General features: G+C 45.2%; 3 protein-coding genes across 7 annotated transcripts in view; 2 read left to right on the plus strand and 1 right to left on the minus strand.

The window, feature by feature from the left end:
* The window catches only part of LOC144174176 (short-chain dehydrogenase/reductase family 9C member 7-like), a 72,377-nt gene extending 70,205 nt beyond the window's left edge, over nucleotides 1-2,172 (plus strand). For all 5 annotated transcript variants that reach the window (XM_077702690.1, XM_077702692.1, XM_077702693.1 and 2 more), the window contains exon 6: nucleotides 1,074-2,172. In XM_077702690.1, coding sequence (XP_077558816.1) covers nucleotides 1,074-1,488 — 415 coding nt within the window. In that variant the 3' untranslated portion in view covers nucleotides 1,489-2,172. The remainder of the gene's footprint in view (nucleotides 1-1,073) is intronic.
* LOC144174177 (uncharacterized) lies at nucleotides 2,079-15,977 on the minus strand. Its single transcript, XM_077702694.1, has 7 exons — nucleotides 15,770-15,977; nucleotides 13,388-13,619; nucleotides 11,632-11,757; nucleotides 9,157-9,235; nucleotides 9,049-9,080; nucleotides 7,547-7,778; nucleotides 2,079-2,442 (listed from the first exon to the last, which is right to left on the minus strand). Exons 1-7 carry the CDS (start codon nucleotides 15,859-15,861, stop codon nucleotides 2,390-2,392), a joined length of 846 nt encoding a protein of 281 aa, XP_077558820.1. The 5' UTR covers nucleotides 15,862-15,977; the 3' UTR covers nucleotides 2,079-2,389.
* A 298-nt stretch (nucleotides 15,978-16,275) lies between these two features.
* Tim8 (translocase of inner membrane 8) lies at nucleotides 16,276-26,338 on the plus strand. Its single transcript, XM_077702695.1, has 2 exons — nucleotides 16,276-16,505; nucleotides 25,941-26,338. Exons 1-2 carry the CDS (start codon nucleotides 16,410-16,412, stop codon nucleotides 26,115-26,117), a joined length of 273 nt encoding a protein of 90 aa, XP_077558821.1. The 5' UTR covers nucleotides 16,276-16,409; the 3' UTR covers nucleotides 26,118-26,338.
* Nucleotides 26,339-26,444: the final 106 nt, after the last annotated feature.

Raw genomic sequence — 26,444 nt, forward strand, 5'->3', positions numbered from 1 at the left:
TGCAGCAAACAGATTTCTAACAGAAATGCAGCTTTAAAAAGTTTTCTAGGGCTAACTACTGTCACTAAAACTTGCCAATTGTGGTAGCTGTAACGATAACTAAGTACTGTACACACAGTAACGTTGACTGTCAGCGTACGAGTTCTTACTTGATTTCTAACACAAATGCAGCTTTAAAAGGTTTCCTAGGGCTCACTACGGTCGCTAAAATTTGCCAATTGTGGTAGCTGTAACAATAACTAAGTACTGTACACACAGTAACGTTGACTGTCAAAGTATGAGTTCTAACTTCTCGGTGGGAGTACAGGATTAATAAACAAACAGCTGTAGCAGGCCAGAAAGCTTTGCACAGTACGTTGTACTTGACCAGCACCATTTCGGATGGTTTCCCAATTGGCTTTGTAGGCACAAGCAGTAATGCTGGGCTATTGAACACTGTATGAGGACTGGTCCTTCAAATTTTCTGCAAGTGCGCAGTAATTACAGCAATCTCTACTATCTGCAGCCATGGACAAATTAAATGCGAATGTGAAAATATGATCTGGAACACAAAAAAAGTGCAACTTCTTTCCATGCAAGCTGAAATGTCATATGGCACCATAAAAGTGGCGAAGTAGGGATATGGATGTGACTTCCCGAATGTACCACAACCACGTCATTAGGTGATCTCTATGAACCATATTCCATATTCTTCCATTTGTTCTGGTTCACATTTTCTTGCTCAGTTTTCATTGGTCCACGACTGTCAGTACTTTTAGCTGATGAGCCAGTCAATGCTTCTGGGAAAACATTAGCTGCCTTCACTCACTCACTGGATAGCCAGGCTAGGCCTGTTCAAGAGGCTAGTCCAACCTTAACTGGTTAGACAGCTCATTAATGCATGTGTACAAACCACACCACTCAAAAAAATTATCCCTGATGCCTTCAGACCTCAGACAACAGAACTTAGTTCTCACACATCAAAGCAAACTATAAAAACCTTCTCTTCATTCTCCTATGGAAATCAGCATCAGGCTATATTGTAAATGGCACTACCAGAAAATTAACCCTCTGACAATGCCTTTTCTGATCAGGACGGCTATCCTGCCCAAGCCAGAGAACATCGTCAAGAAGTACAAGGAGAGCAAGCTTTCCCAAGAAGTCAGGGATGTGTACGGTGACGATTACGCCAGCGAGATGGCCAACATCTCCGTCGGCGTGATGACCACATTCGCTCGTGACGACGTCGATGAGGTTGTGGACACTCTCGAAAAGGCTGTGCGCTCCCGCCACCCAAAGCAGGTGTACCGCTGCGATGGCTTCTTTCGCTGGCTCATCGTGGTTGCGTTCCTGTGCACCCCTTGTGTGTTCCACGACTTCCTAGACTACGTGTGTCTTCACTACCACATGGTAGGCCCTGACGGCAAGCTCGCCATGAAGCCTAGCGTCGTCGAGAGGATCACGAATAGGCTGAAGGCCACCTTAGCGCCCCGGAAGTTGGCAAAGTGAGCCGAAAGATTAGCAAATGTTCACCAGAGCTGTACTTTGATGGTTTCAAGACAAGATAATTGCTCCAAGACATCTACTACGTGCTGTGTGTCTGTTTGGCCCTGTGCGTTTGGCTTCTTGGCAGGCTATGACTAAGACCAAGACTTGGTGGTGTCGAAGCACCTGGAGATGACTTCAATGCTTGAACAATACAGATTATACATACAGCGTGTAGTACAAAAATGAACTCAGTGTGAAATTGTGTTTCGGTGCAAAAGTAAGCAGCCTGAATACTGACAGGTACCTGACCTTTCTTGGCACGTACGTGAGTATCTACAGTGGGAACATCATTTTGTGTATGTGTGCTTGATTGAATTTCGCCCCTGCCACTCTGCTTAGAAGACACAGAAGTGGCTGGAACTTGGTGAGGTGCAGAATTGTGCCACATGAAAGCCGTTTCTTTTCTTTTTGCTGAAAGGCAGAGGTTCTGGCATGCATGAATCCAGTTTTTTAAATGATCATTTTTAAATTGTGCAGTTCCCTTTTGCGTAAGCTGTGTGAAGCAATAACGTGCACAATTTTAGTTCACAGAAAGAACTTCTTGCGTCAAGCATGGAGGTAAAAGGTACTGTTTATTTCGTTTTCCGCACAAGGCACTTGTTTAAAAAATGTAGATAAATGAAAAATAAAAATGACAAGACTGTATTTTGCGTGAGCTCTGTGTATAGTGCAGCAGCTGCCAATTGCTTCCTTTCTTTCTTTGTCACTGACAGTTGGCTTATCTTTCTAGTATAGCTGCTTATCCGTGTGTGTGACCCTCTTGCAATGCTGAATTCTGCCAGGAACATATGACCCGTAGCACATGGTGGTAAGCAACTTTGGCAAGCAGCGTAATGTACTCTTGGGCTTTGGCTTCACGTTCTTAGTCCAACAGGACTTCCCCCTTTGACTGGATGGAGGCAGTTTCAGCAAGTTCTGAAATAAAAAAAAATTCACGCAAAAAGGGGCTGAAAAGGCATGTTATAATTGCTTGAATTTTTCTTAAGCAATGTATTTTCAGTCATGATTAACCTTTTAGACACCACGGGACTGCAAATTATAAACTCAATTTTCTGGAAATTGTGTACGTTAGCTGCAAAGGTTTTCACATGGGAGAGGAACTGCTCAAAACAGGCCACTGCCCTATGTTGTAGACTTCTGCTCCAGGATGTAATTTTTAACACTGTTTCAATGATGCTTAATTGATAAAATACGATTCCATAGATTTAACGTAGGTGGATGCTCTTCAACTGAAGAGATAAAATGAAACGGGCTTTTAGAACATACATAACACATGGCCTGCAATTTGCCTTAACTTGAATACTCCTCGGGCTTGTCCTGAAAAAAAAGCACCCACCTGGCTTTATGACACAGGTACATGAGCCCGTTAAACTGCCAGAATTCAGAATTTTCAGAATGCATGACAGGGTGGTCATGAAAGGTTGGAGCAAAGCCGGGCATGCATACTCAAAATAAAGGTTACCTAAATGATTTAAAGCTGGACAAATTGCTGTGCTCTGGTCGGCACTTTTATGTGGCATTCCAAATAAAGCAATTCATATTACACAGCCGGCTATAGGGACCGGGCGGCTGCTGTATGGCACTATCATCGCTTCAGCGAACAGCGCCGCCCGTGGCAAACCACTCGTCAGTGGAATGCCGGTGGCGGTCAGCGCAGCGTTGTTGTGCATGGCTTTCTCTCGTTCTGCTGCTGTGCGGCTTGCAAAGCGGAGATAACCGCAAGGACTTTTTTTGGATCGGTAAATCTTGAGTGTGGAGGTGACCTTTATGAAGCATGCCATGTGCGTGATTTACGCCCAGCCCACACTCAGTAATTACAAATAGCAGACGACGCTCAATGCGCTAAGCTGGAAGTGCAAGTCCGTTTCTTCGCACAAAGTTTTCACGCATGCATGCAGTTTGGCGTATCGAGGAGTATATTGCAGCTAAATGGTCCTACAAAGCCGGTGTTTGCAGCCGGTCTAGGAATGCTGCGGGGCTGGCTTTTAGCAGTTGACGACGAAATGGCGTCGTGCACAAGCGAAAGACAAAGTTGGGGGTGCCTTCTAAGATTTACCCCAAAACAGAAATTGTGACCGACGATGCTCCTTAACTTCATTAACTAAGGTAGAATCATGTTTAATTTCACAGAAATACGTTTACTACAGCCATCGGGAATCAATTTCACAGAAGTACGTTTACTACAGCCATCGGGAATTGTTTACCGCATGATAGTAGAACGTTATTGCTTGTTGTGGAAAAGCATTGGTTTACAAGAATTGCAATGGTTGGTGGCTAGTTGGTTAATGGTTTTTGGAAAAAAAATTGCTCCGTGGCTCAAGGATGAGAGACAGGAGGGTGCCAAAAACCTTCCCTCAGTTTCACAACTGAATGCTGCGGGCGAGTTTTACAAGCTGCCACCTACGCTTGAAAAATCATGCACTTCTTCGTCTAATGACGATGATGGTTTTGTCGCGAAACTTTCAGGTGTGGGTTTACTTCGTTGCCTTCTGGATTTAAACTTTGCCTGGTTTAGCTTTGAAATGAACCAGCACGCAGTTTGCTCTTTTGATCGCAGCATCTTTATCTTTGACCATTTCTTATTCGATTTCGCACGAAGAAAGCTTTGCATTCAACCAGCGTCGTTGAGGCTGGATGATCTTGCTGTTTAATTTTGCCCTTCCATGCACCCTTCTCCAAATCCTAACTGCTTCCAGCGTGTCGAAAATGCGTCTGTGCTGGAGGACTTGGGCTGATGCGCCCCTATTTGAGGCAACTATAGTCGCGCGTTTTTGGTTTCTTCAAAAGGCATTATACGATTTTTTAGGTACTCAGTAAAGGATACCTAAGCATTAAAAAACACAGGCTGAGGTTAACACTGCCACGGTTTTTAATTATCGGTGCCAGCCTTTATTCCACGCAGGTGGTAAAACGGGAAGGGGAGGGGGGATGGTGTGTAGCTTGGGCTATTGGGTGATTGAATGACCTTGGCTCTTGATAAAATGACCACTACAAATCTGGAAGTTCTGCTTCGGCTCTCAGGCTCCCATGCTGTCACAGTGTCGCTCACCAAAACCGAAGGCACAAAGCTCACCGTTACAGAAAGAACGTGTGAACTGCCACCACTTTTCCACGGCCACACGGTATTCGATCTCGTACTTAAGTGCCCTTCTCTTCAAAGCACACATATCGAGGTATCCCAGCGTTAAGGCTGGCGTGGAAACTGTAGTCATTTAAACCAGTGAAGATAATGTAAAGTGGTAGAAATCAATAGTAATAGTTTTATTCCTAATCGGATCACGCAGAGACAGGTGTAGAGCGCTGCAAAAATCGCTCATGTCAATGTAGCTCATTCCCAAACTTAGAAGCGTCAAATAAGTTTACATAGCCGTTAGAGCATTTAAGAAGCACTGAATACTAATAATAGTAGTTTTATTCGTATCTATATCAGGTGGAGCGAAGTGTAGATCGCTGCCAAAAGCGCTTATGTCATTGTAGCCCATACCCGACTTCAGAAACGTCCGACAAGTTTATGTAGCCCTTATTGCATCTGACAACCCAACACATCTGTCTAGACTTTGTTTCACCGCACATATCCGCTCACAATACCACCAAAAAATTCAAAGCACTGAAGCAAACGCTGCAAAAACAACGGCAGGCTGCGTAGTCCAATGCACCGGCTCATTCCACTAACGAGGGGAGCGCTGAGTGGTGACGCCACCCGTCCAGCTGCCCGGTCCCTATAGCCACGGAACACACACAACGCTTCTGCCTGAAGTCCTATTTTCATCTATTTGCAGTATTGCTTGAAGGCCAGTTTGATGGTCTAGGCATCGTTTCTTAAAAGCAAACGTGCTGTACGCACTCTACAAAAAGCAATTCTCATAAACATGCGGCTGAAGTGAAAGCGAACTATGGCTGTTAATTTGCCGCGAACGGAAGACTCAAGAAAAACTGGGCTTGGAACACATTGTTGTCGCGTGCAAATCTAGGAAAATAAATCGCGCACCCCTCCGTCTCACAACAATGAGTTGAGCGCGACGCTTTCTAGACAGTTTGGACTTTGACTTGTTGAGCTTTGACTTTGACACACACAGTTTGGACTTTTGATTGCAGCTGCTTTGACTATGACCCTTTGCCATTTGGTTTCACATGAATAAAGCGTTGTGTTTAAAGGAGCCATGAAGAGAAAATACAAGTTGGTTTAATTTGAAAGAACTAGGATTAAGTATCTCACTCAGCTCCATTAGAGCCACAAAAGACGTTTTTTAATGAAAAAAAAGCAAGAAGTATTTAAAAACTTTCAAATTTTGCGCCACAGTGACGTGTTATGAGCAAGAATGACGTCCTACGGGCCAACAATAAAATATAATTTTCTGTGCGTTAACTGCACGTTAGCAGTCAAGTGATGCGGTCAAATGGAACTAGAGGCCCCATTACAGACGTCCAGTCATGTGTCAATGCGACAGGTCAGTTAGGCGGCCGCCAATCGCACAAACAAAGTTCCGTGACGTCATCGAAAAGTTGCGGGAAATTGCCTATTGGGTCGCCACGGCTTCACACGTTTTCTTTAATATCTCCATTATTTGTTCGAAGATTGCGATGATATTGGTATCATTGTTATCGGGACTAAGCAGTCTTTCTAATAAACCCAACTTGTATTTTCTCTTCATGGCTCCTTTAACCCTCGTCATTGTTAGATGGGGAAATGCATGATTTTTCTGCCTAATTTTACACTTAATTGTACGCACCCCTCTCCAAATCAAAACTGCTTCAGCTGTGTTGGGACGGGGCAATCGGATAGACGTCTACTTCACAACTTGAGATACCCAGGTTCGATTCTGACCATGGGAAGCGTTTTTTTCTTTCACTTCACCAACGATCATCATCATCATCATCAGAGGAAGTTGGCTTTCCTGCAGTGCATTTCTGGTGCAGCATACGCCATCATTGAGACATAGCAAGCTTCGCTTTAAAAAATATTAGCAAGCTGTTCCGAGCTCTCCAGAAATACAGCGTCACAATACCGGAAGGATCAAATGGTGTTTCAGCAGGAAGGGAATGACATGGCAGTCTGGGCCGGTGAGGTTGCATTTAAATTCTCGTGTTAGCGATGAGTACCGCAAGGCGAGACATCATGATTATGTGGAGGTGCATGCTCAGACCGCAAATGTTTTGTGCGTATCCAAATAGTGATCCCAACATTAAATATAATGATATCAAATACAAATGGTGGGGCCTTGGAGTAACTGTCCTCAAATGAGTCATTTTTTAGTTAAGACAGTGTTTATAATCCAGAATACCTGACCAAGAGACGTTACTTTGAATAGAAGGCTGACAAGGGGTTAGCATGGAAGCGACTTGCTTTTTTTTATAGTACTCAATTTCATGGTTTAGAGTCTCAGCTCACATGGGAGTAAATTTTCAAGTTCAATGAAATATCTTTTGATGAAATGGCTTCTACAAAACGGCATTGAATGAAGTTCCAGAACCAATGGTGCATCTTTCAGGAGACTAGTGCAGTTAGCTATAGGCGGAGGCTACCCCCAAGCCCCCTCTGGTGTTACCCAAAGAGGGCTCTGTCCCCCCCACCACCCCACCCTGACGATGCTGATCCCTGCCCACCGTCCCTACTCCTCCAAGTGTCATTACTAGTTCACATTTCTTTAGAGCTGCCTCTACTTTTCCGCTTAAAATTGGGGCTATAAGCTTACTCCATCATTGAATTGATGCAGACGTGGACAGCTTACTTTCATACTTTCCAATTTATGCCTTTGAATTCTTACCATAGGAGGACCAGCACACTAGAAGCATGTATGTACCTATGTGTGTATGTATATACAAGATGATGGGCATATTCTATTATCATCATCATGGGCTGCAAGTCAAGGAGAGGCAGAGCACCCCCCCCCCCCCCCCCCCCCCCCCCCCCAGAAAAATGAAAACTTTCCGCCTACGCAGTGAGCGCTGCATTGGGCACACTCCTGGAAATAACTTGCTTGCTGCTGTAGACAAGACGCAGCCTTTCAGAAGAACGAACCTGAGTGCGGCCTGTCATTTCTGGTAGTGGCGCCGTCGCCCCCCTGGGCGGGGTCAGGCTCGGTGTCGGCGGCTGCTGCCTCCTTTTTGTAGAGTTCGTCGACGATCTCGGTGACGACGGGCAGCACCTGGTCCAGCATGGTCTCCGTCTGGTTCATGACCAGCAGCATCTGCTCCTTCAGGGCCTTCACGCTGCTCTGAACCTCCATCAGGTGGTGCAGCAGCGTGTCAATCTGCACAACACAGGAACTCTGTACGACTAGCTAGGAGTGGGGGGGGGGGGGGGCAATATAATGCTGCACAGCAAAGCACAGCACCTGTTTTCTGCCCTGTAGGCCTTCCCAGTAGCACAAGCGCAGCTACAGTGGGCTACACTGTGCCCGAGGGTGTGGTTTCAACAAACAAGGAAAGCTGCCTTTTCAAAGCCTCAATGTGGCCTAGTTGTTTATGGTAGTGAAACAATATTACTTAGCGCACAAGGGAACAGAATGGAACAAAAACACAGGACTAGCACTTGTCCTGTGCTCTTCTTGTGTCCTGTGCTAAGCTTGCATGCTAAGTGATGTTTCAAAACAAAAGCAGAAAAAGGCCCGCAGGCATTAGAGGCGCACAGAGTAAATTAGCAAATTGAGCTTGCGGAAGCATTTTTGTTGGGCTGGTAGGCTTCTCTTTTGGTCCAAAGTGGTTCTTCTAGCTAAACGAACATCTTTTGAGATGTTCATTTTACTGCAATGAATTAGCTTATTACTGGAATGAATAGCTTATTACTGGAATGAATTAGCTGGCATACCAGTCAAACACCTTCAGATGATCTTCTAGATCTTAATTGTGTAGTGGCACCTGTTCGGAATGTGCGGTGTTTTGTTCTACCCTTGGCCCTCATCTGTACTTACTGCACTGTGAATGACCAAGACCAAGTTATTGCTAGGAGTGTTTTACACTACTTAAGTATTATACCTGGCGGACCATATGTTTACGCCATCTAGTTGTAGCAAGAGGCTGGAAAGGAGGTTGGCACTTATTTGAACGCAAATTATGGTTGGCCTCGTCTCCATATTTTTTCCTAAAGACTGTGGCGCACCACAATGAGGACAGTATCGTTCACATGCGCAAATAGGATGCGTACTGGCTGCAACTTTGTCTTGCTACTCAGTATTCTGACAAAATGCAGGCACCTGTCGAACAAGTACATAGACTGATACCAAAATAAAGACTTCATTTCCGCTTGGGAAAATATTGAACATTTTGATTTGCTTGCTGCAAACCCTAAAAGAAGCATCACGAACAATGTTTGGACATGCATCAAGCATTGTGCAGTGCACAGAAGTTAGAACGACCTTATCATCTGACAGAAAATACACCTATTTTTTAAGAAAACAACCAAGGTTCGCAAAATGACTCGCAACTTCCACGTTTTGCTGAATCTGCCAATCACCTTTATTCAAAGACTGACACGTGTGCATGCAAGAAATACACAGACAGAACAGGTGAAGTTTTTCTTACTTTTGCACTGAGCACAGCCTTTGATGATGGAGCTGAAGAAAATAGAAATATGGTTTAAGAGACTCTTCACTGAGCAAGGGCCCGGAGGTAATTGATGCCTGTACATACGTTTCTCTTTGGTGTGCGCGCCATTGGCTGGAGTCGCTGCTTGTGTACTGGCCTTTGTGACCGCAGCACTGGACTTGGCCTGCGTTGGAAGATAGAGGCACACAGTGTGAAGCAATGCAACTGCAAAGCAGTGGGCTTACCAGGTGCTAAATAACAGCACCTAGATCCTACGAATGCCTACCACCGAAAGTACATTTCAAAGCTCTGAGTGAAAGGAGCATAGTAGTAGTGGTAGTACCTTGTAAAATAAAATGATGAAAGGTTGTTGGGAGCACTAACTTCAGAGTATTCCGAACCCGTTTCAAAGGTGAGCAACAAAATAGTTTGAGATGAAATGTCAGTATTTAGTATTTCACTTCACATGAGTCCAGGTACATTTGATAATAGCGTTGAGGCTGCTAATGCCTACAGTGTTGATTCTACAGGTACAGTTCCAAAAAGCCTTTACAAGCATCAGTAAGCGCATTGTAGAATGACATGAAAGTAGTGCCTCCATGTAAAGGTTTTGCTCATGCTGTGGGTAGTGGTGTTCGAATGCCTGGCATGCCAAGCACATTTTTTTGCAGCTGCCACAGTGCAAATAGTGCCAACTGTACAAGCACATGACACAAGGAAGGAATATGCAGGAGGAAAAAGTGGTCATCCAATTCATACGGCACGTCGAAGAGAAAAAGCACAACAGGTTTGGTCAGGGTGAACGGTGCGGTTATCGGCATCTGCGTGATATTTTTCAGGGAAGGGAGCAATACACTAAAAAGCCAGGGTAGAGAGAATGAAATTTTATCTTATCTAATGAGGCAGCAGTACATTTGCAGGCCTCAGGGAGATAACATGCAATTAGCCAAGGAACGATTAGACAAAGTGCAAAAGGCAGCGTAAGCTTGTTTTTTTACATACTAGGTTAAATATAGGGATGGTCAAATACTGCACCTAGTGGCAGCACAATGAGCACTCCTTTTTGTTCAACGTACTCTAGTTGATGCAATCTAGCCACTCATTTTTTTGTCCTCATTGAAGGGAAAAACAAAATTTATAACCAAACACATTACAATTGGTTTGACCATTTCATCTCCAACTGACACTAATTGTCTTCTATTTTCGTATCCTACCCTATTTACGCCATATAATGTCAGCTTCTAATAAGAAACTCTTTTAGCAATGACGTCAGGTATTAAATGTGCACCTTTACAGTGATGTGAAATTAGTAGCCTTAACCTCTTGACAAAAAAATGATTGTGCAGTTAGATTGGTGCAGAAATTATCTCCATGTAGCGGTATGCATTCAGTGTTCTACTACCATGCTCATGTAGTGGCCAAAACCTCCCGTCCTCAGTTTCTCAAAGGCGACTCGCACGAAAAGTCGCTGAAGGGGCTTGGGAAAACAAATTCAGAGCCATTCCCCTCAATGAAGGTGGGTGACCAGCAGAGCTTGTCTGAGGGTTTATTGTTTGGCCAAAAATTCCAGCTCAAACAAAACTGTCATGCTGGGGAAGCATTTAGCAGTATTGTAGCTACGCTGGCACCTGGTGTTTTCTGTCTTTCGGTATTCAGGGTGCCAACAGGCATTACGCTTACATTTGGCCCCCGTGGCCCGATATCGTAGCCGGTGTTCTCGTTCAATTGCATTTGTGCGGAGTTAGTCTATTTTTCCTTAATGAGTAGGCCCCACTGCGCAACGAAAAATGTGGGAAAGCCAGCTTACAAACACAAAACTTACACCGATCTCCTTAAAGTCTGCTTCAATTCTGAACAGAAATGCACTGCTAGAAAGACATTTTTCCAGTTGGAGCTGGAAACGCTGGAGGTGAAAACGTGGTTGAATGGAGAGAGTGTGCCAAAGTGCGAAGAAGGGGTGTGGCTCATTTCAGTCTACGCATGCAAAAAAAAAAAAAATTTACAATGGGAGTTAGCCTACAATAGCTATGCTGTATGGACGAACCACGTCATAATGAAGAAGTATTGGGACAGTAATTTAGCAAAAATCCTCAATACAAAAACGCATTATTTGAATCTTCAAACCTACTATAAACGAGGTAGCCCTCATCTTCCTTCTTGCGGCATTTCAAGCTCAAAGAACCAGAACACGAAACGGGAAAGTCAAACAGAACGAAGTTCGTTTAGCAAAACAGGCCTGCTTTCCTATTTTTTTTAGGAAGGATGTAATCTTTGTCTGGTGGCTATTCACACCACAGAGCAGGATGAAGTTTTCCAGTGCTAGTGAACAAAGGGGCCTTTTCTACTTCTGCAGTTTCGGACGACGGGAGTTTTTCCATGTAGCTTTCTCGGGTTACTGGTCAGATATTTTTTCGTTATATCTGGTAGTGCGCACCACTCTCACAGTTTCACTTTCGTTACAAAAGAATAGGTGCCATTAAAATGAAGCGTGACCAACCAAAGTCTGTATTTAGCTCGCTACAGCCTATAATTCACTTCAACGAGGTTCAACTGTATTTAGAAAAGAAAAACGGTCCATACGGGAGGCACTCTCTGCGTCATTCGGGGCCTGGCTGCTGTGCTGGCAGGGCTTGGGGCCTGTCCGGGCAGCTTCTGGGTGTTGCTGTACTCCTTTATGAGCCTCACAATGTCTCTGCACATGATCACCTGCACATGCACGAAGGGAACCCGAGCACACAAGATCGGCCTTTCCTCCAAATGCACAAGTGGCAGCCCAACAGCTCCACAAAGAGTGACTAAGAACTCGATCAAAGTGCATTAGCAAGTCCAGCACGAGGCGTCAACGCCCTTTCCCATGCAAGCATTCTTGAGACTTTTAGGTGCGGAGTACCTTAGGACTGCACAATGTCTGTCTGCATCCGTGCGCATAGCATTTACAATCGCAAAAAATCGCACAGGCACCGGCAGGATTCGAGCCTGTGTCTGGTAGACCAGACAACAGAATTAGTGTCAGTCGTCTCACCCATTGGGCTACGACCGTGAGTGAATTAGTGCCCGAGAGTCAGACGGCTTACTCCCTCGCCTGTAACGGCGCGGAGAACCTTAGGACCTCCCAATGTCCATTCGCGTCCATCCGTGTGCACACCACCATCAAGTGAAAATCAAGCGAAATTCGATTTGAGCCTTGAGTTGCAGTTTCATTTAGGGAATGATCAAGGTGCAACTCACGGCTCAAATCGAATGTCACTTGGGGCGCAACTTGGATGTCATTTCGAGTCCCCGTACTCCGCACCCTCGCCATCATCCACGGAGTGGGGATGCTGCCATTTCTGGTATGCATCTCCCTGCTTTCCATAGTGCCTCCTCCAGATGTCCAACAGTTCACAGCATTAAAAACTGTCTGTGCTTTGCCAACTCCTCACCTTCATGCAGGCACCCCCAAGAAGCTTCCCTAAATTAGCCACCTCAAAGGGCTAACATTGCTGGTCCTTTGCTACTCTTATTGACCGTTCACGTAGCACAGGGGCTGTTCTGGGGAGATTAAAGTGTAACGTTCCTATTTTTCAACAAGCTTGTCCATATGGTCTCTCTTCTCACCTGAAATTAACTTTTTTTTTACCACAGATTATCATGTCTGTCATAGTAATGACCCACCTCTCGTGTCAAAGCAAGAGGGAGTGCAGCCCCTTTACCATGAAAGCATTATATATGGCCAATCATGTTCCCTTTCTACATGAAGAAAGTATGCACATCCGAATTTGCATCTGGATGAAAGCCCGCTGATACCTGTCGCATGCTATCCTTTTTTTGTGTGCTTTTCACCTTACAATGCCTGTATTGCCATCAGCCGCCTATATCCAGTAACATTTGAGAAATTCAATTATTTATTTCTGGCAATGTTCTTGCAGCTCTGAGGAAAAAAATTCGGCCATGCCCTAAGGAGTGCATAAAATGTGGTGAAAAATTGGCATTTATCATTTATTTGCACACCACACAGGTAGAAGCAAGAAGGTGCAGACAAAATTATTTTTTATAACCTTTCTCCACTTTGTGCAAATACACTCTTTGTTACATTATGACAAGTACATAAATGAAATCAGCGGAAATATGAGCCCCTGAACGCTTTTCTTCGGGAGTGCTGGGCTATACTCAACCAATATGAGACGCCATGTGCATGGTGAGAAGTGGTACCTGATGCGGTGAATAATTATGAAAATTTTCTTTCATTCAAATAATATTTCAAATGTTTGGTGGAAGGAGCCTTCGATCAACAGCGTGGCTGAGAAAGTGAAACTTCACACGAACACATATCATTGCAAGAAAGAGAGCAGGCAACCTTCTTTTCTGCGAACCCTGAAGAGAAAAACTGCGCGGTGCTCAGTGGGGGTTTCCACTGGAAGAGCTCCCGCAGCACCAGGTACATGGTCTCCAGGAACTTGGTCCGGTTGTGCTTGTAGGGGGGCAGCTTCAGGTCTCGCCGTAGAATTTCGTTGGCCAGCCGGGTGTTGTACCACTGGAACAGGTAGTCGTAGATTGGCAGGTACACCTCGGCATCACCAGCCATCATCCTGAGTACACGAAATAAAGAGGAAATGGTACCACTTTTAAAGGTGCCAGAACGATGACATACATCCTTGTTTTATAAAAAAAAACTATCCCTTGATACCTCACTCAATTTTGATCCCCGAAGGGTGTTTTTCACCTTACAAGGAGGAGCCGAATACTGAGAGACTTCCAAGTTCCAGTTACACAATGCCAGCGGTGACATGTTGAGGTACCACTAAGCGATCAGCTGTGCATTATCTGCACACTAGCATTCGAGAGATGTGACCACATGTATCCAGAGGCACCACAATATACAACTGCATGCACTGCGATTTGTTTTTTGCGATACCTTTTTGTTAGCAGCCACCATGTCAGACAAACCACAAGCTAGCTCTCTCTGACATTGCAGGGGTAAGTGGCTGGCAAGTTGCCATGTCATTCATTTTCCTCATTATCTATATTGATTGTATGAAGCTTTTTATGATAGGCAATCTTTTGAATGAACCAAAATAGTATTTTGCCTTCATGAGCTACAATCTGCCAGACACTGGAGTGAACAGGTGCAACAGATACGGGCAGCAGGAATTCTTTTGTCATGCAGCAAGACTTCTACATGTATGCACCCATGCACAAACAGCTTTGCAATGGGCACGGAGTGAACTCCTGAATAAAGGACCTTGTGTTTTAGCTTTTAACATTATATATATATATATATATATATATAGCCCAATCATCTATCTGCAGGAGCATAGGGCGCCAGCACTCAGGCATACGTACATAAACAAAAATAAATTCTCTTGGTCCTCAACTCACATTCCCGCATGGCGTACAGACCTCTAATTACTATGCACCGGTGAGCCCCAGTACATTTATTTGCTGCTGCTACAGCGGCAGCAAGAAAAAGGTTTCAAATGTTTCCCTTAGCTGGGCCAATAAAATGTCAGCTGCAACAGTGATCCCTCACTGTTTAGTGACAGCTGTAACTTTACTGCCACCTGCAAAGGGTTGTACAGTGTGGCTCGTGGAAAGACGATATTTACTATTTTCTGCATCGCTGCAATATGAGCTAACCAAACACAGCTTTGATTCAGCCAGCTTAATTAATTCAGACAGAATATGTTTGATCAGAATCCTGGCATACCCTGTAACACGCAGGGCAGGCGGTCGGTAATGTGATGCTGTAGGATCGACCAATTCCTGAATAGACACCACACGAGTCCTTATAATCATGGGTGATCTTGTACAGGGTTTGAGACAGTTTGGCTTTTTTAGCTGAAATAGCCCTGCTTTCATGCTTTTTTTTTTTTTTTTCAAACTTAATCCCCTCTGTAATAGCTACCACGAGGGTACCAATAAATAAAATAAATCAACCCAGGACGGGATTCTTGTATTTAATTTTCGCAACACCAGATCTCTGCAAACACACCGAATCAACTCAACGTAAACAAGTAAATAGGTCAGGAACGCAACGGGGGGAAATAGGTTAGCTGGTCCAAAACACAATTGAAAAAACTAGAACCAACTGCATTTCCAGTTGGTCCGATACTGTTTCTTACAAGTCCAACTGAACTTCCAGTGGTTTTTTTTTCAGCTTGCGCGTTGTACGACCGTTTAAAGACAAGCCAGTTTTCACGCCTTATGTCTGAATGGCGCAAGCGTCAATTATTTACATTTAGTTAGGTTATGCGCAAACTGCGCAATAGGCTATATTCCAGCTTTACCAAAGGTAACCCAGATGTAAAACGCCAACGCAAGGGTTTCATATATCTGACCCGTATTTCCCGCTTAAAGAAGCGTACAAAATAGCGATTGTCAGAGCTGGAATGCAGGATGTCGGTTGAACAAAAGGAAAAAAAAGCCGGAGCTGATAACGTATTTGCAGTTGTGCAGAAAGCGAGAAAGCCGCGTGCAACGCACGACAATATCGACGCATGACATAATGAGGGCAACGACACGCACTGTTTGCCATGGCATCTCTGGTCATGCGTCGCATTGTTAAAACAAAATACACATACATTTCTTTCTAAATTAAAGCCACTCATTATGCGTGCTAAAAGCAATCTGAAGAGCATCACGATCATGGTCGATAAACGCACATTGCTCGCTTCGCGGGAAATCGGCGATCGTGTAATCTGAAACCAGGGTTGTTGAAAGGTTAATAGCTTTGTCTTACCCTTCGAGGTTCACGATCGCCGATGGAGTTTTCACACTCCGAATTTCGGCGCTGAGCACCTTCAGATTGTTCTTGATATCCCCCGTAGCCATTTTCGGAGCTGTAACGGCGCAAATAAACACCACGGGCGATTAGCGCAATGTAGTGGGCGAACCGAAACAAGATGCGGCTGTCCTTTAAAATCCCCGCACCACCACCTTGTCTGTCCCGCACCAAATAACCTAGTTCACCAAAATATTGTAAGTTAACCAACTACAACGTACAAATCAATAAAAATGTAATTTTAGTATGTGCTTTATTGTGTTTAAAGTTTATTATTGGATAAAAAATAATTTTTAGGCAGAAAATACGTATTTTTAAAGCGCAACTTTATTTTAAGCAGACTAAAATAAAAATTACCAACATTAAATAAAGTACTTGGATGAATGCAAATTAAAGATTACCTATTGCATTAATATTTAAATTACTTGTGTTATTGTATTATCATCATTTTTTTTAGGTTTCCGGTTCCTTTGAATGGCTGACCGGCTGACCGGCAATCTGTCCGTGTCCGTTGCTGTTGTCGTAAAGCCGTAATTTGCGATCACACCGGTCTTTGATTGCATCAGGCAGCATATTATATACAGAAAGAGACACAATCATGTCGTTCGACTCAGGTGACGCCAACGCAGGACTGGACAGAGAGATGCAGCAATTCCTAGCCGTCGAGCAACAGAAAGCACAATTTCAGGCGCAGGTGAGAAACACGTGCGTTTCGGCGTCGTCCTTTCTTGCTGTTGCGTACGTTCACGATCATCTGTGATTGGGTCGGATGTCTCGATGCCCAAAAGCGTATCTCTGTGTGCAAAAACGTAGAGTTGTGAATGAGAATGCTCAGAGAGGCTTCCTCTTGGGCAGCTTGTTTTTCGTTTATGTTTGTCATTACTAGTATTTTCTACCATTTCTTACGCGTTGTTAACTACCCATGTGTCGTTAAAAGCTCATCAACACTTTGGATCATTTTTTTTTGTAATTTGTGTGCGTGGCACTTGTTGCCAAGTGTGCTAGCTTTCAGGGGTGAATTTGCACAATGAAGGTCATTTTTAGTCACTGCTTACTTTTAGGCATCGAACGCCTTTATCCGCATTCGTCCCTTTTTTAAATTCGTGCGCGTGTGTGCGGAGGCACCCTTACCGCATTGTTAGAAATGAAATGCATTCGATAGTCTGTCAGTTCTGGTAATCGCACCGACACCCAACTGCTTTCGAGAAGGCAATGATAACCTTTCGGCTACGCTTCTTTGCTAGGAAGGTCGAGGACTCGGCCGAATTTTTATTCATAGTTTGCAGATTTTTCTAAAAACTAAACAGTTATAATAATAACGAGAAACAGGTCGTTGCTGTATAAATTTGCAGGAACATTGAGTGCAACCACCATACTCTGGTTGCAGTGCTGCCACAGGCAAAAAAAAAGTAGTAGTAGATTTTTGCTTGAAAAATCAGCAGAAATCATTAGAATTTGGCTCAAAATTCAGCAGTAATCAGCAGATTTTTCTATTCAGAACAAGTAAGAAAAAGCAACTTCCCATTTCAAGCTTCTTTTTTAACGCTCGTTAGCCAATTCGTGCACGCGCACGTGTATGGTGGCGCCGCGTAGGGGGAAGATACGCAAATGCAACTATGGTTCTTTTCTTTTTATTTCTTTTCGGGTACTATATGCTTTGTGCGTGTCGCCGTCGCAAACAGCTGAACTGTGTACTGCGGGTACTGTCGTCGGATTTTATTAGGTTAATTCCGGTGAGTTTCATTAAACTGACCCGAATACCCCTTATACCCCTTATACCCTTTATTTATACCCCTTATGTTAATTAAATTGTTACAATAAAACACGCATTTGCTTCATTCCTACTGAATTTTGAGGGGTTCGCAATGAAATCGTATCGGAAACTACATTTTTATAGCAAAGCTTTCTAGCTCTGCCAGCCAACGGTTCTTTCGTAGCGTGCGGGACAACAAACTCCCAACGCGGCGGAGGCGGCGGCGGGGGGAGGGGGGTTCATCCACGGCGCACACTGTAGATGGCACGGCTAATTTACCCAGCGTTCCCCGCGCGAAAGTGCCTGCTCGCCGGCGGCGGCGTCGGCGGTACGGCTTTGTCGTCTGCTTTAGCGACGGTTGTTTTTGGGCCTATTTTGGCGCAGCTTCGCGTCCATTGCGCGCTGCCTTTGCACGGCTTGATTAACTTGTTCGACAGCACCACCAGGGTAACCCGCACCCCATTGGATTAAGTGGCCGTGCGGCAAACATACTTTAGGATTGGTTTGCATGTCGGGAACCACATACGGACATCCGACCGCTAGAGAAATGCTACCTTTTGCCCACAGCTTGCCACGAATGGGACCCCGTTTTCTAAATTGGTGAATACCTATTGTTTTAAGAGGTATTACAAAAGGCAAAAGGAGAAACTGGTTCTGATAAATAGAGATTATAAAAGTTCCCTCAGCTCTCTCGCAATTCTAAAACTTACTGAAATAACTTGCTTAAATAAGTATAAATGGGAATCACTCACACGCCGAATAGTTTCGGTGTCTGCGCTCGTGTCGCTCGGTGGTTTAGCCACAAGCTAGCATATAAGGATGGCTAGGTTTCGCTGTCTCACCCTCCGAAAGACGCTCCTCTCCGTTTTGTTTCTCCCGCCTCACGGCCGTGCTACAGCGGCGAGGCGGCGGCGTCCGCCGCTTTAGCCCGGCCGTGGCCGACGATGCTGTTGCGTTCGGGACGCCGCCGCCGCCCCCGCGACTTCAAAGTAATGGCTGGCAAAATCTCTGGTTTCACTCTTTGTAGAGCCGCGTGTGTGAATTCAAGTGACTTCTCATGGGCAATGGCTGTGGGTGTCGTTTAAAGCTTTGCTTTCCAACCACCTTCCAGCGTGGATTGGAGCCAATTCTTTTTTTGGTTGACTTTCAGTTCTTGACGAAAAACCAATCAGAATAGGTCCTCGGAAAAATGGCAACGCCCCGATTAACTCGAGCTGAGGTCAAAATTGTGGTAGCTTTCAAGTGGTAGCTTTCGGTAACCTGATGTGCAGAAAGCAAAAAAATCAGTAGATTTTGCACTCTTATCACTAAATCAGCAGAAATTGAACAACATCAGCAGATCTACTGATAAATCAGTAGCAGTGGCAGCACTGTCTGGTTGCCATTGGCCGTGAATTTGCCATACTGCCAAGTGGGGGATTTGCACAGGATGGTTTGGCGGACCCGCTGGTAGATTATTCTACATAGCCACCTGGAATCAAGAGAAGTGCACACGTGAGATAAAAGCTGCATAAAAACGAATAAAAGCTGCACGTCACGTAGTACAGATGCCTGTTTGTTTGCTTGCATGCTGTCTGGGCCAGTCGCAAAGACCATTTTTGCATATGAAGTGCTTGACACTTTTCAAAGATAACGATCAGAATCAACTGCCATTTTTTTATTTAACCACGTGCTTGATTGTAACAGACTTTGAAGGATATGTGACTTTGGTTTGACCTGACAGCAATTATCTTGGCTAGCAAAGCAGCCTCGATCTTTTGAAACATGCAAGTCGGTTTGTAGTGACTGGCTTGCTGGGCAAAATTGATTGTCATTCATGCCAACACTGTGGAGCAAAAAAGGGCCTGTACAGCACAGTTCAAATAATCTCCTCTCGAAGAATATTTCTTATATGATCAGTGTTAAGATGGTATTGCAAAATAAAAGCGGGTATTTGTATCTTTATCTCCTGAGTAGTTTAGAACGATGTGGATGGGAGAGCTGTGCTGGTTCAGTGCAGTGAGTCCTGACCTGGGGCACTTCAGTAAACGCATTCCTGTTAAAATATGGTGCTGGGATCAGTCCTGCGCATGAAGTTCTACCCTCAGATTATCACTCTGGCTAGTGCTCGCGAACTGCTTATGGCATTAAATTGATCAAAAACCAATGCGAGAAACCACGCTGAGCGTTTGGGTTGAACATTGGTGCTCCTGTGTCTTCACTTCATTGCTATCAATTGGTTGTAGCAGTTGATGCATCCATTAGCAAAATGAAATATGCTGTCTCTAAAGTATGTTGCAGACAGACAGAGGGGAAACAAGGGCAGCTACTGCTATGTCGCTCCCGAGCGGATGAAACAGAGCACCAGCCATGAACGATGCAACAAGATGGAAGCCGTTTTATTCCCTTTGGCAAATCTTGATGGTGATGGTTCCTTGATTCTTGCCGATGATAATGATGTTGTATCAGCTGCCAGTGGCAATTTGCTAATCATTTTGTGCAATTCAGTTCTTTAGCTTTGCTAGGGAAGCACAATTAGAAAGCGGTGAGAAGCTTGTTTTGCCAAATGGTTTCTTGCAGGCGCTGCACAACGTGTACATATGTGCAGCCGTGATCAGGAAGGAGTTGCACACCCAAGCAGTTTAGACGATTCCTTTCTACTAACTGCATGCATGCCTTGTGACTGTGTATGATGCGATACCTTTCAAAACAAGGAAAAATTTTGGGCCACCTTCACTAACGTTAAACCTGTGGAGGGACAAAGCATGCAGTGTATAAGTGTATCCTTGGTGCCTTGGCGTTTTTGACCACGGAGATGAAACCGTAATGTGAAACCTGGGGAGAAGCCAAGTGTGCAGTGTATAAGTGTTTTCTTGGTGCCTTGGCGTTTTTGCCCACAGAGATGAAACCATTAAGGGTAGAGGTATGGGTTGTATTCACTAGCATGGCACGCATGCGGGCAACCATGTGGACAACTGGTTAGGTCGGGCTTTGCGAGATGGCGGTTCTTGTCCGTGGTAAGCACACGACGTGCATTTGATGTTCTAAACTGACCCCCACCGAGAGCAAGGTAATGCCTCGGCTCCAATGTGGGCTGGATTTAACCCTTTGAGGGTCAAATTTTTTTGCCAAATGCGACCCCCCAGGGTCGATTTTTTTCATTGCTGATATAAATTCTTTGGGTGAACCTATTTCGAAAAATAATTGTCGTAACTTTATTAGGGTGATCATAAAGTGACAAAAAATTGTTTGTATTGTTACATACGCATGGTTTATTCATGACTAACGTATGAAAAATTCTAAGAAAGTTTCGCGAACACAAGAAGCGGGAAGCGCGTGGAGGACGAAATCGAAACCAGCCACTGCGCACCCACGCGGGACGCGATGCGCAAGTGATAGCGGGTGCACTGCTGTAGTAAAGCGAAAAAAAATAAAGAGGAGCCATCGGCACAAGAAAAAATTTACCATATTTCCACAGTGGGGCAGCATATGCCAAGCGAGAACAATGATCGAAAAAGGCGTGCTTTTTAAACGTACCAGCGATGACGTACATGTATGTGATTGACCTTTTTAAAGGTGTTTGAGGGGCGTACATATATGTCATTTTTTTCTGCGAGGTGTGGGCACTGTGGCTCAAGCTGCGCCATGTCTGTGCCGAAGCGGCACAAACATGGGTGTTTCTGGTGTTATGTATCATCTGTTGCCAAGCAAAAAAATTGACAGTTAAACTTTTCAGTGAATACCATCTATACAGCTTTGCTGTAAGTCTCGTTTCTTTGAGGCACGAAGTGGCGTTCTAGCACGAGGCATTGGAAAACGAGTGTCCTGGTGTGTTCTTTTAGTACGCGTTTGCCCCACGAAGATGAAACGTTCTAGTGCGAGGCATTGGAAAACAAGTGTCCTGGTGTTTCAGTACCGTGACTACATGATGCTACAACCACGTGAGACGACTACAGGGCTTCGCCCCTAAAAAAGCATACATGTGCACCGTAGAGCACAAGCATGCTACAGGCAAGGGTAAGCTACAGAAAGTATCGGGGTCAATGAACAGCACACGATTCAGAGACAACACTTGACGTTACCAGTAGGGCATGAAAAAGGCTGACTAAGGCAGTAATCTCTGCTTTGCCACACGTTAACGCAGTGATTATGCGCAAACGTTTTATGAAGGATCAGAGGGAGGGAGAGACACTTTGATAAGATCTGGTGAGAGAATGTATGTGGTCGGGGTCTTTAGTCCTTGACTTCATTGGGGCGGCCGGCCATCTTCGCCCTGTCTGCAAGCAATAGCTGTGTTTCCAGGCAAGAACTGGTCAGCTCACTCTCTTACTGCCTGTGTGAGGGGCTGGGGATGGGGGGAAGATGATAGCAATGATTTAAAAAAAGTGTTGAAGAGAGTGGCAATCATTGCAACATAATTATATCTGTGAGAGTTTACAAAGAGCCTTCAAAATGAGTTTCAAGGCCCCTCTAAAAACGTTGGTGGCAACTGACGAGCCACTTTCTCACTGGGTCCTTATAACGTCACAGGGATTTGTTAATGGGACTGGCGACCCCCTGGCCAAAGCTGTATGATTTTAGTGTTGCCTTTAGTTCCATTTGCTTGTATCACTTGAGTGCTAATGTGCAGTTAATGCTCATTACTTGATATGTCGCCAGAAGACGACAACGATGATGTGCGCGCGAGAGAGGCACTGGGTTCTGTGGCACGAGCGCGCCTCACGCGTCGAACGCTGGCCAGTGCTGTCTCCAACGCCCGAACTACTGCCTATGTTCCAACCTCTTGAGTTGTAATAAATCGTCGGCAGCCATCCATGGCTGTGCGGACGCAACAATTTGGCGACGAGGAAGACTGCGGACTCACCGGCACTTCACCGGCAGGTCACCGACGTCAAGAAACGGAACGACATGGCGACGTGCGACTTCGGTCGGCTACCCGAATTCAGCGGCAGCTCCGGCTCCTGGAGATCCTGGTATGGAAGGCTTCAATTCTTCTTCGAAGCTAACGACATCAAGGACGCTTCCAAGAAACGCGCTCACCTGCTAACGCTGTGCGGGGAACAGACTTACGACATCGTCTGTGCCCTCGTTCAACCCAAGCAGCCCAGCGAAGTGGACTACGATTACATCGTTGAGGTGCTCAAGGCTCACTTTGATCCGCAACCTTCTGAAGTCTTCTGCAGGGCACGCTTCCAACGACGGGACCAAAGGCACGACGAAACGGTCAGTGATTACGTGGCAGCGCTCAAAAAACTAGCAGCGGATTGTAATTTTGGCACCAGCACAGATATGGCTGCGAATCCGTCTATGCTACCACTGGACGTAATGTTGCGGGATCGTTTTGTCTGTGGTCTTCGGAATGAGCAGGTCCAACAACGGCTATTTGCAGAAAAGGACTTGACGTTCAAGAAAGCTTTTGACTTCGCATTGAGAGCTGAAAACGCCGTTGAAGACCAGAAAAACGTGAAGGCGGAATGGAGAGAGATCCACAAAGCCAGTACAAGTAATTGCAATACGGGAAGGACAGGCCACTACAGCAGCTACGCCGAGAACAAGAACCAACGTTGTTGGCGTTGTGACACACAACATAGTCCGGACACTTGCAAGTTCCAGGCAGCTTCCTGCAACTACTGCAAGAAACGCGGACACATCGAAAAAGCATGTATCAAAAAGCGGAAAGAAGCAAGAACTAAGGCGAACAACATCATCGAATATCCATGTGAAGGAATTTCGACAACAGCATCAGCCCAGGACACGACTTCTCAAGAGTCGCCAAGCAAGGCGCTTTATGAGCTCAACACCTTAATGGACATATCCAGCACCCAGAAGGTCATGATGCAGCTACGTGTACATGGCAAATCGTTGACCTTCGAAGTCGACTCAGGTGCAGCCTGCACTCTTATCAGTGAGACAAAGTTCAGATCCACGTGGACGAATGACCCACCTCGGCTCCAGACCGCTATGGAGACTTTGTTTACTGTTTTCTCTTAGGGGGGAAGAATTGATATGTCGCCAGAAGACGACAACGATGATGTGCGCGCAGTTAATGCTCATTACTAATAACTCTGTTTTTAGTATTCCCCCTATTGCATCACTGTTGACATCGTGTAATGTGAAATTACAGTAGAATCTCGATAAACGGAAATCGCTTAAAAGGAACAGTTGCCTGGAATTTGGTTGGTTTTGTATTCAGATAATGTAAAAAAACTCTCGGTAATAGGAACTAAAATTTCCGCATCACTGTGTAAACGGAACCAGAAATAGAACTTCTTGTGAAATCCACTGGCATGAGAATCAGCTTTTTACGGTTCCGGCTGTTTCGTTCTTGTTTTTTTTTTTTCTTCCTCCATGCTTTTTTAGCCGTGTTGGCCTCGTAAGCCTCGTCTCCTAAGGGGTTAGCCGTGTTAGCGCAACGAATGCAACATCGCAGTTCTTGTTCCAGTCGTTCAGTCTCGATTCTAGACACTGAGGCTACAGGGCTCATCTCCTGTCGCCTCGTTCGGACCATCGTTGTGCTATTCGTCCTTCATTACCACGTTGCCGTCTTCTAAATTCGGTGGCCCGTAAGCACTCGCGAAGTTGAGGCCTCTAGCCTCTGTGAAGATACAGTTGCAAGGACTCAAACAAAAATAATTGACGCACTTTTTAGTGCACAGCGACTCATTGTTGCCAAATCAACTTTGTGAATGGTGTGCCTACGCTTCTTGTAGTTTTCTTGCTTTCTGAAAAATATCAGCTACAGTCACTTTCTAGTGGTTTGAGTTCATGAAATGCCCTTAGAAGTGTGTACGTTCATAAATTTGCACCTTAGAACATCTCAGTAAACGGAACTCCTGTTAAACGGAACTAATTTTTCCGGTCCCTTGAAGTTCCGTTTATCGAGAGTCTACTGTAGATAGTTTTTCAATATTTGGTACCTTCTTTTGGGGCTGGAACTGAGTTGAGTTGGTTACCAAAAGCTAGTTCTTCCAGAATAAACAAAATTGTATATTTACTTTTGTTATGTCCGCGCAGTCATTGACAAGCTGATGCACGTGCACACTTGAAAATAGGGTTTATTTACCCAAGAAGAGCACGGCTTTTGCGACTGCTCCGAAGCAAGGTCCCAAAGCGTCTCCCCGTGCATTGTCCATCACCCCGTGGAGTCGGGGGCGGCGCCGGTAAGGGAAAGGGCCCCTTTGCAAGGGACACTAATCGGCGCGCTGTCGGGAGGCGCCGACACAGAACTGCGCTTCCGCTGGGGAGCACGAACACAACAACTTTGTGGCTCCCAAAGTAAAGCCTTCAACTTCAGTTTCTGGAACCCATTAACTTCATAAAACTGTGAGCCCATTAACTTCATAAAACAGTGTCCTTGCAAAGCAAATTAAGGAAGCTCACACTCACTAATGTGCAAGACTTGAAGGCAGCGAAGCTGTACGCAGCATTCACGACCATCACGAAGGTTTAAATCCAGAATTGCAGCCTATTTGCTTCTTCTTCGCTGCTGCAACGACCTTCACTCCATCATTGTTGCTATAAGTGTGAGCTCCTGTCACTTTTTTGGAAGTGATAATCATTCGACATCACCTTGGAGGTGTGTAGGTACGCTATGACGTGTCTTTCTCGTTCCGAGCAAGTGTTGGCACAATTACGGCGAACGCTGGAGTTTTTGTTTGTTTTTTTTTGCCAATCTTGACCAATCTCCCTAAGTGGCTTGGCTTGACAAACGTTCGCAGGGGATGCTGGGCGGTCTCCGCGAGGCACGCATGCATGAGCGCTCGGCATACTTTTGGTTTTGTTGACTGCCGGGCAGTTGCCGCGAGACCCGTTCTCACGTGCTCACGCTCGGCAATTTCTTGGTATTTTTAATTGCGGACACGAAAAGTTATGATTTGTCAAACAGCTTCGCTGTTAAAATTATTGTGCTGAAGTGCAGCTGTGATGGAAGGCTGCCCAGATTTCTCAAAAAAAGTTTTGTTTGAGTCATTCTTTCCTTGCCAGAAAATAACTACTTAACCTAGGAGGCTAGTGTCACTGTTTTCCTTATTTATACATACTGCAGCCCTTTCCAGGGCTATTGCTGGAGTGGACATACAGGTGATACAAAACAAAACAAAAACAGAATTCATGTTCAAGTTCCAGCTGTAAAAAAGTAACTTCTCGGTTCCTGGCAACTCCTTTTTTACATAGCGGCGTGTCGAAGCGCAGGACAAGACGAGGGACAAAAACACAGAAGGCACACAGTAGCGCACTGTGTCTCTTCTGTGTTTTTGTCCCTCGTCTTGTGCTGCGCTTCGACACGCCGCTATGTACCAATTCGCCCTAACAACTACTCTGCTGTTCTTTGTTACTATTGCCAACAGTGACGGCAATCAATGCTGTGCTGTGGCTGAGAAACGATGCACCTGTTGGCAGGTCCACCGACTGAACGAGATCTGCTGGGACAAGTGCGTGGACAAACCGAGCAACAAGCTGGACGGCCGGACAGAGACGTGCTTGACCAACTGCGTGGAGCGCTTCATCGACACCTCACTCTCCATCACCAACCGCTTTGCACAGCTGCTGCAGAGGTCAGCGTCTGGCCACGCGTAGTGGTGCATGAAACTGTGTAGGACACTGGAGGAAACAAGCGCCGTGCTCTGCGAGCATAGTGTGCAGCTGGTCACCTGAGCCACCCGCCATCACAGCTGGGCATCAAAATTTGTTGACACAAAATTATGCTCCTGAAGGAGCAAGGTACCTTACCTTTTTCTGCGTAGAAAAAAGCAAGTAATAATTAAAAGAAGGACTGGGTGTCAGTCCCTGAAATGGTATCAACGTCAAATTACTGCGTTGATGTGGAAAGTGTGTACTTTTCACAAGGACAGTTTTCGGGCTCATCACAGTTCTTTTGTGACTAATTACTCTGTTGAGTACTGT

Source organism: Haemaphysalis longicornis, unplaced genomic scaffold (genome assembly GCF_048455015.1).
Source record: "Haemaphysalis longicornis isolate Haplotype H1 unplaced genomic scaffold, Haemaphysalis longicornis Haplotype H1 scaffold_3, whole genome shotgun sequence".
In the NCBI taxonomy this organism is placed as follows: domain Eukaryota; kingdom Metazoa; phylum Arthropoda; class Arachnida; order Ixodida; family Ixodidae; genus Haemaphysalis; species Haemaphysalis longicornis.

What these genes read in the sequence shown, in the direction of transcription:
- LOC144174177 (XM_077702694.1), bottom strand. Translation starts at nt 15,861, where the DNA reads ATGGCTACGGGGGATATCAAGAACAATCTGAAGGTGCTCAGCGCCGAA. An exon ending in TGACGCAGAGAGTGCCTCCC is followed by an intron (nt 9,236 to 11,631) that starts GTATGGACCGTT and finishes CTTCCAACGCAG; the next exon opens with GCCAAGTCCAGTGCTGCGGT. An exon ending in AAATGACAGGCCGCACTCAG is followed by an intron (nt 2,443 to 7,546) that starts GTTCGTTCTTCT and finishes TTTTTATTTCAG; the next exon opens with AACTTGCTGAAACTGCCTCC.
- Tim8 (XM_077702695.1), top strand. Translation starts at nt 16,410, where the DNA reads ATGTCGTTCGACTCAGGTGACGCCAACGCAGGACTGGACAGAGAGATG. An exon ending in AAGCACAATTTCAGGCGCAG is followed by an intron (nt 16,506 to 25,940) that starts GTGAGAAACACG and finishes ACCTGTTGGCAG; the next exon opens with GTCCACCGACTGAACGAGAT.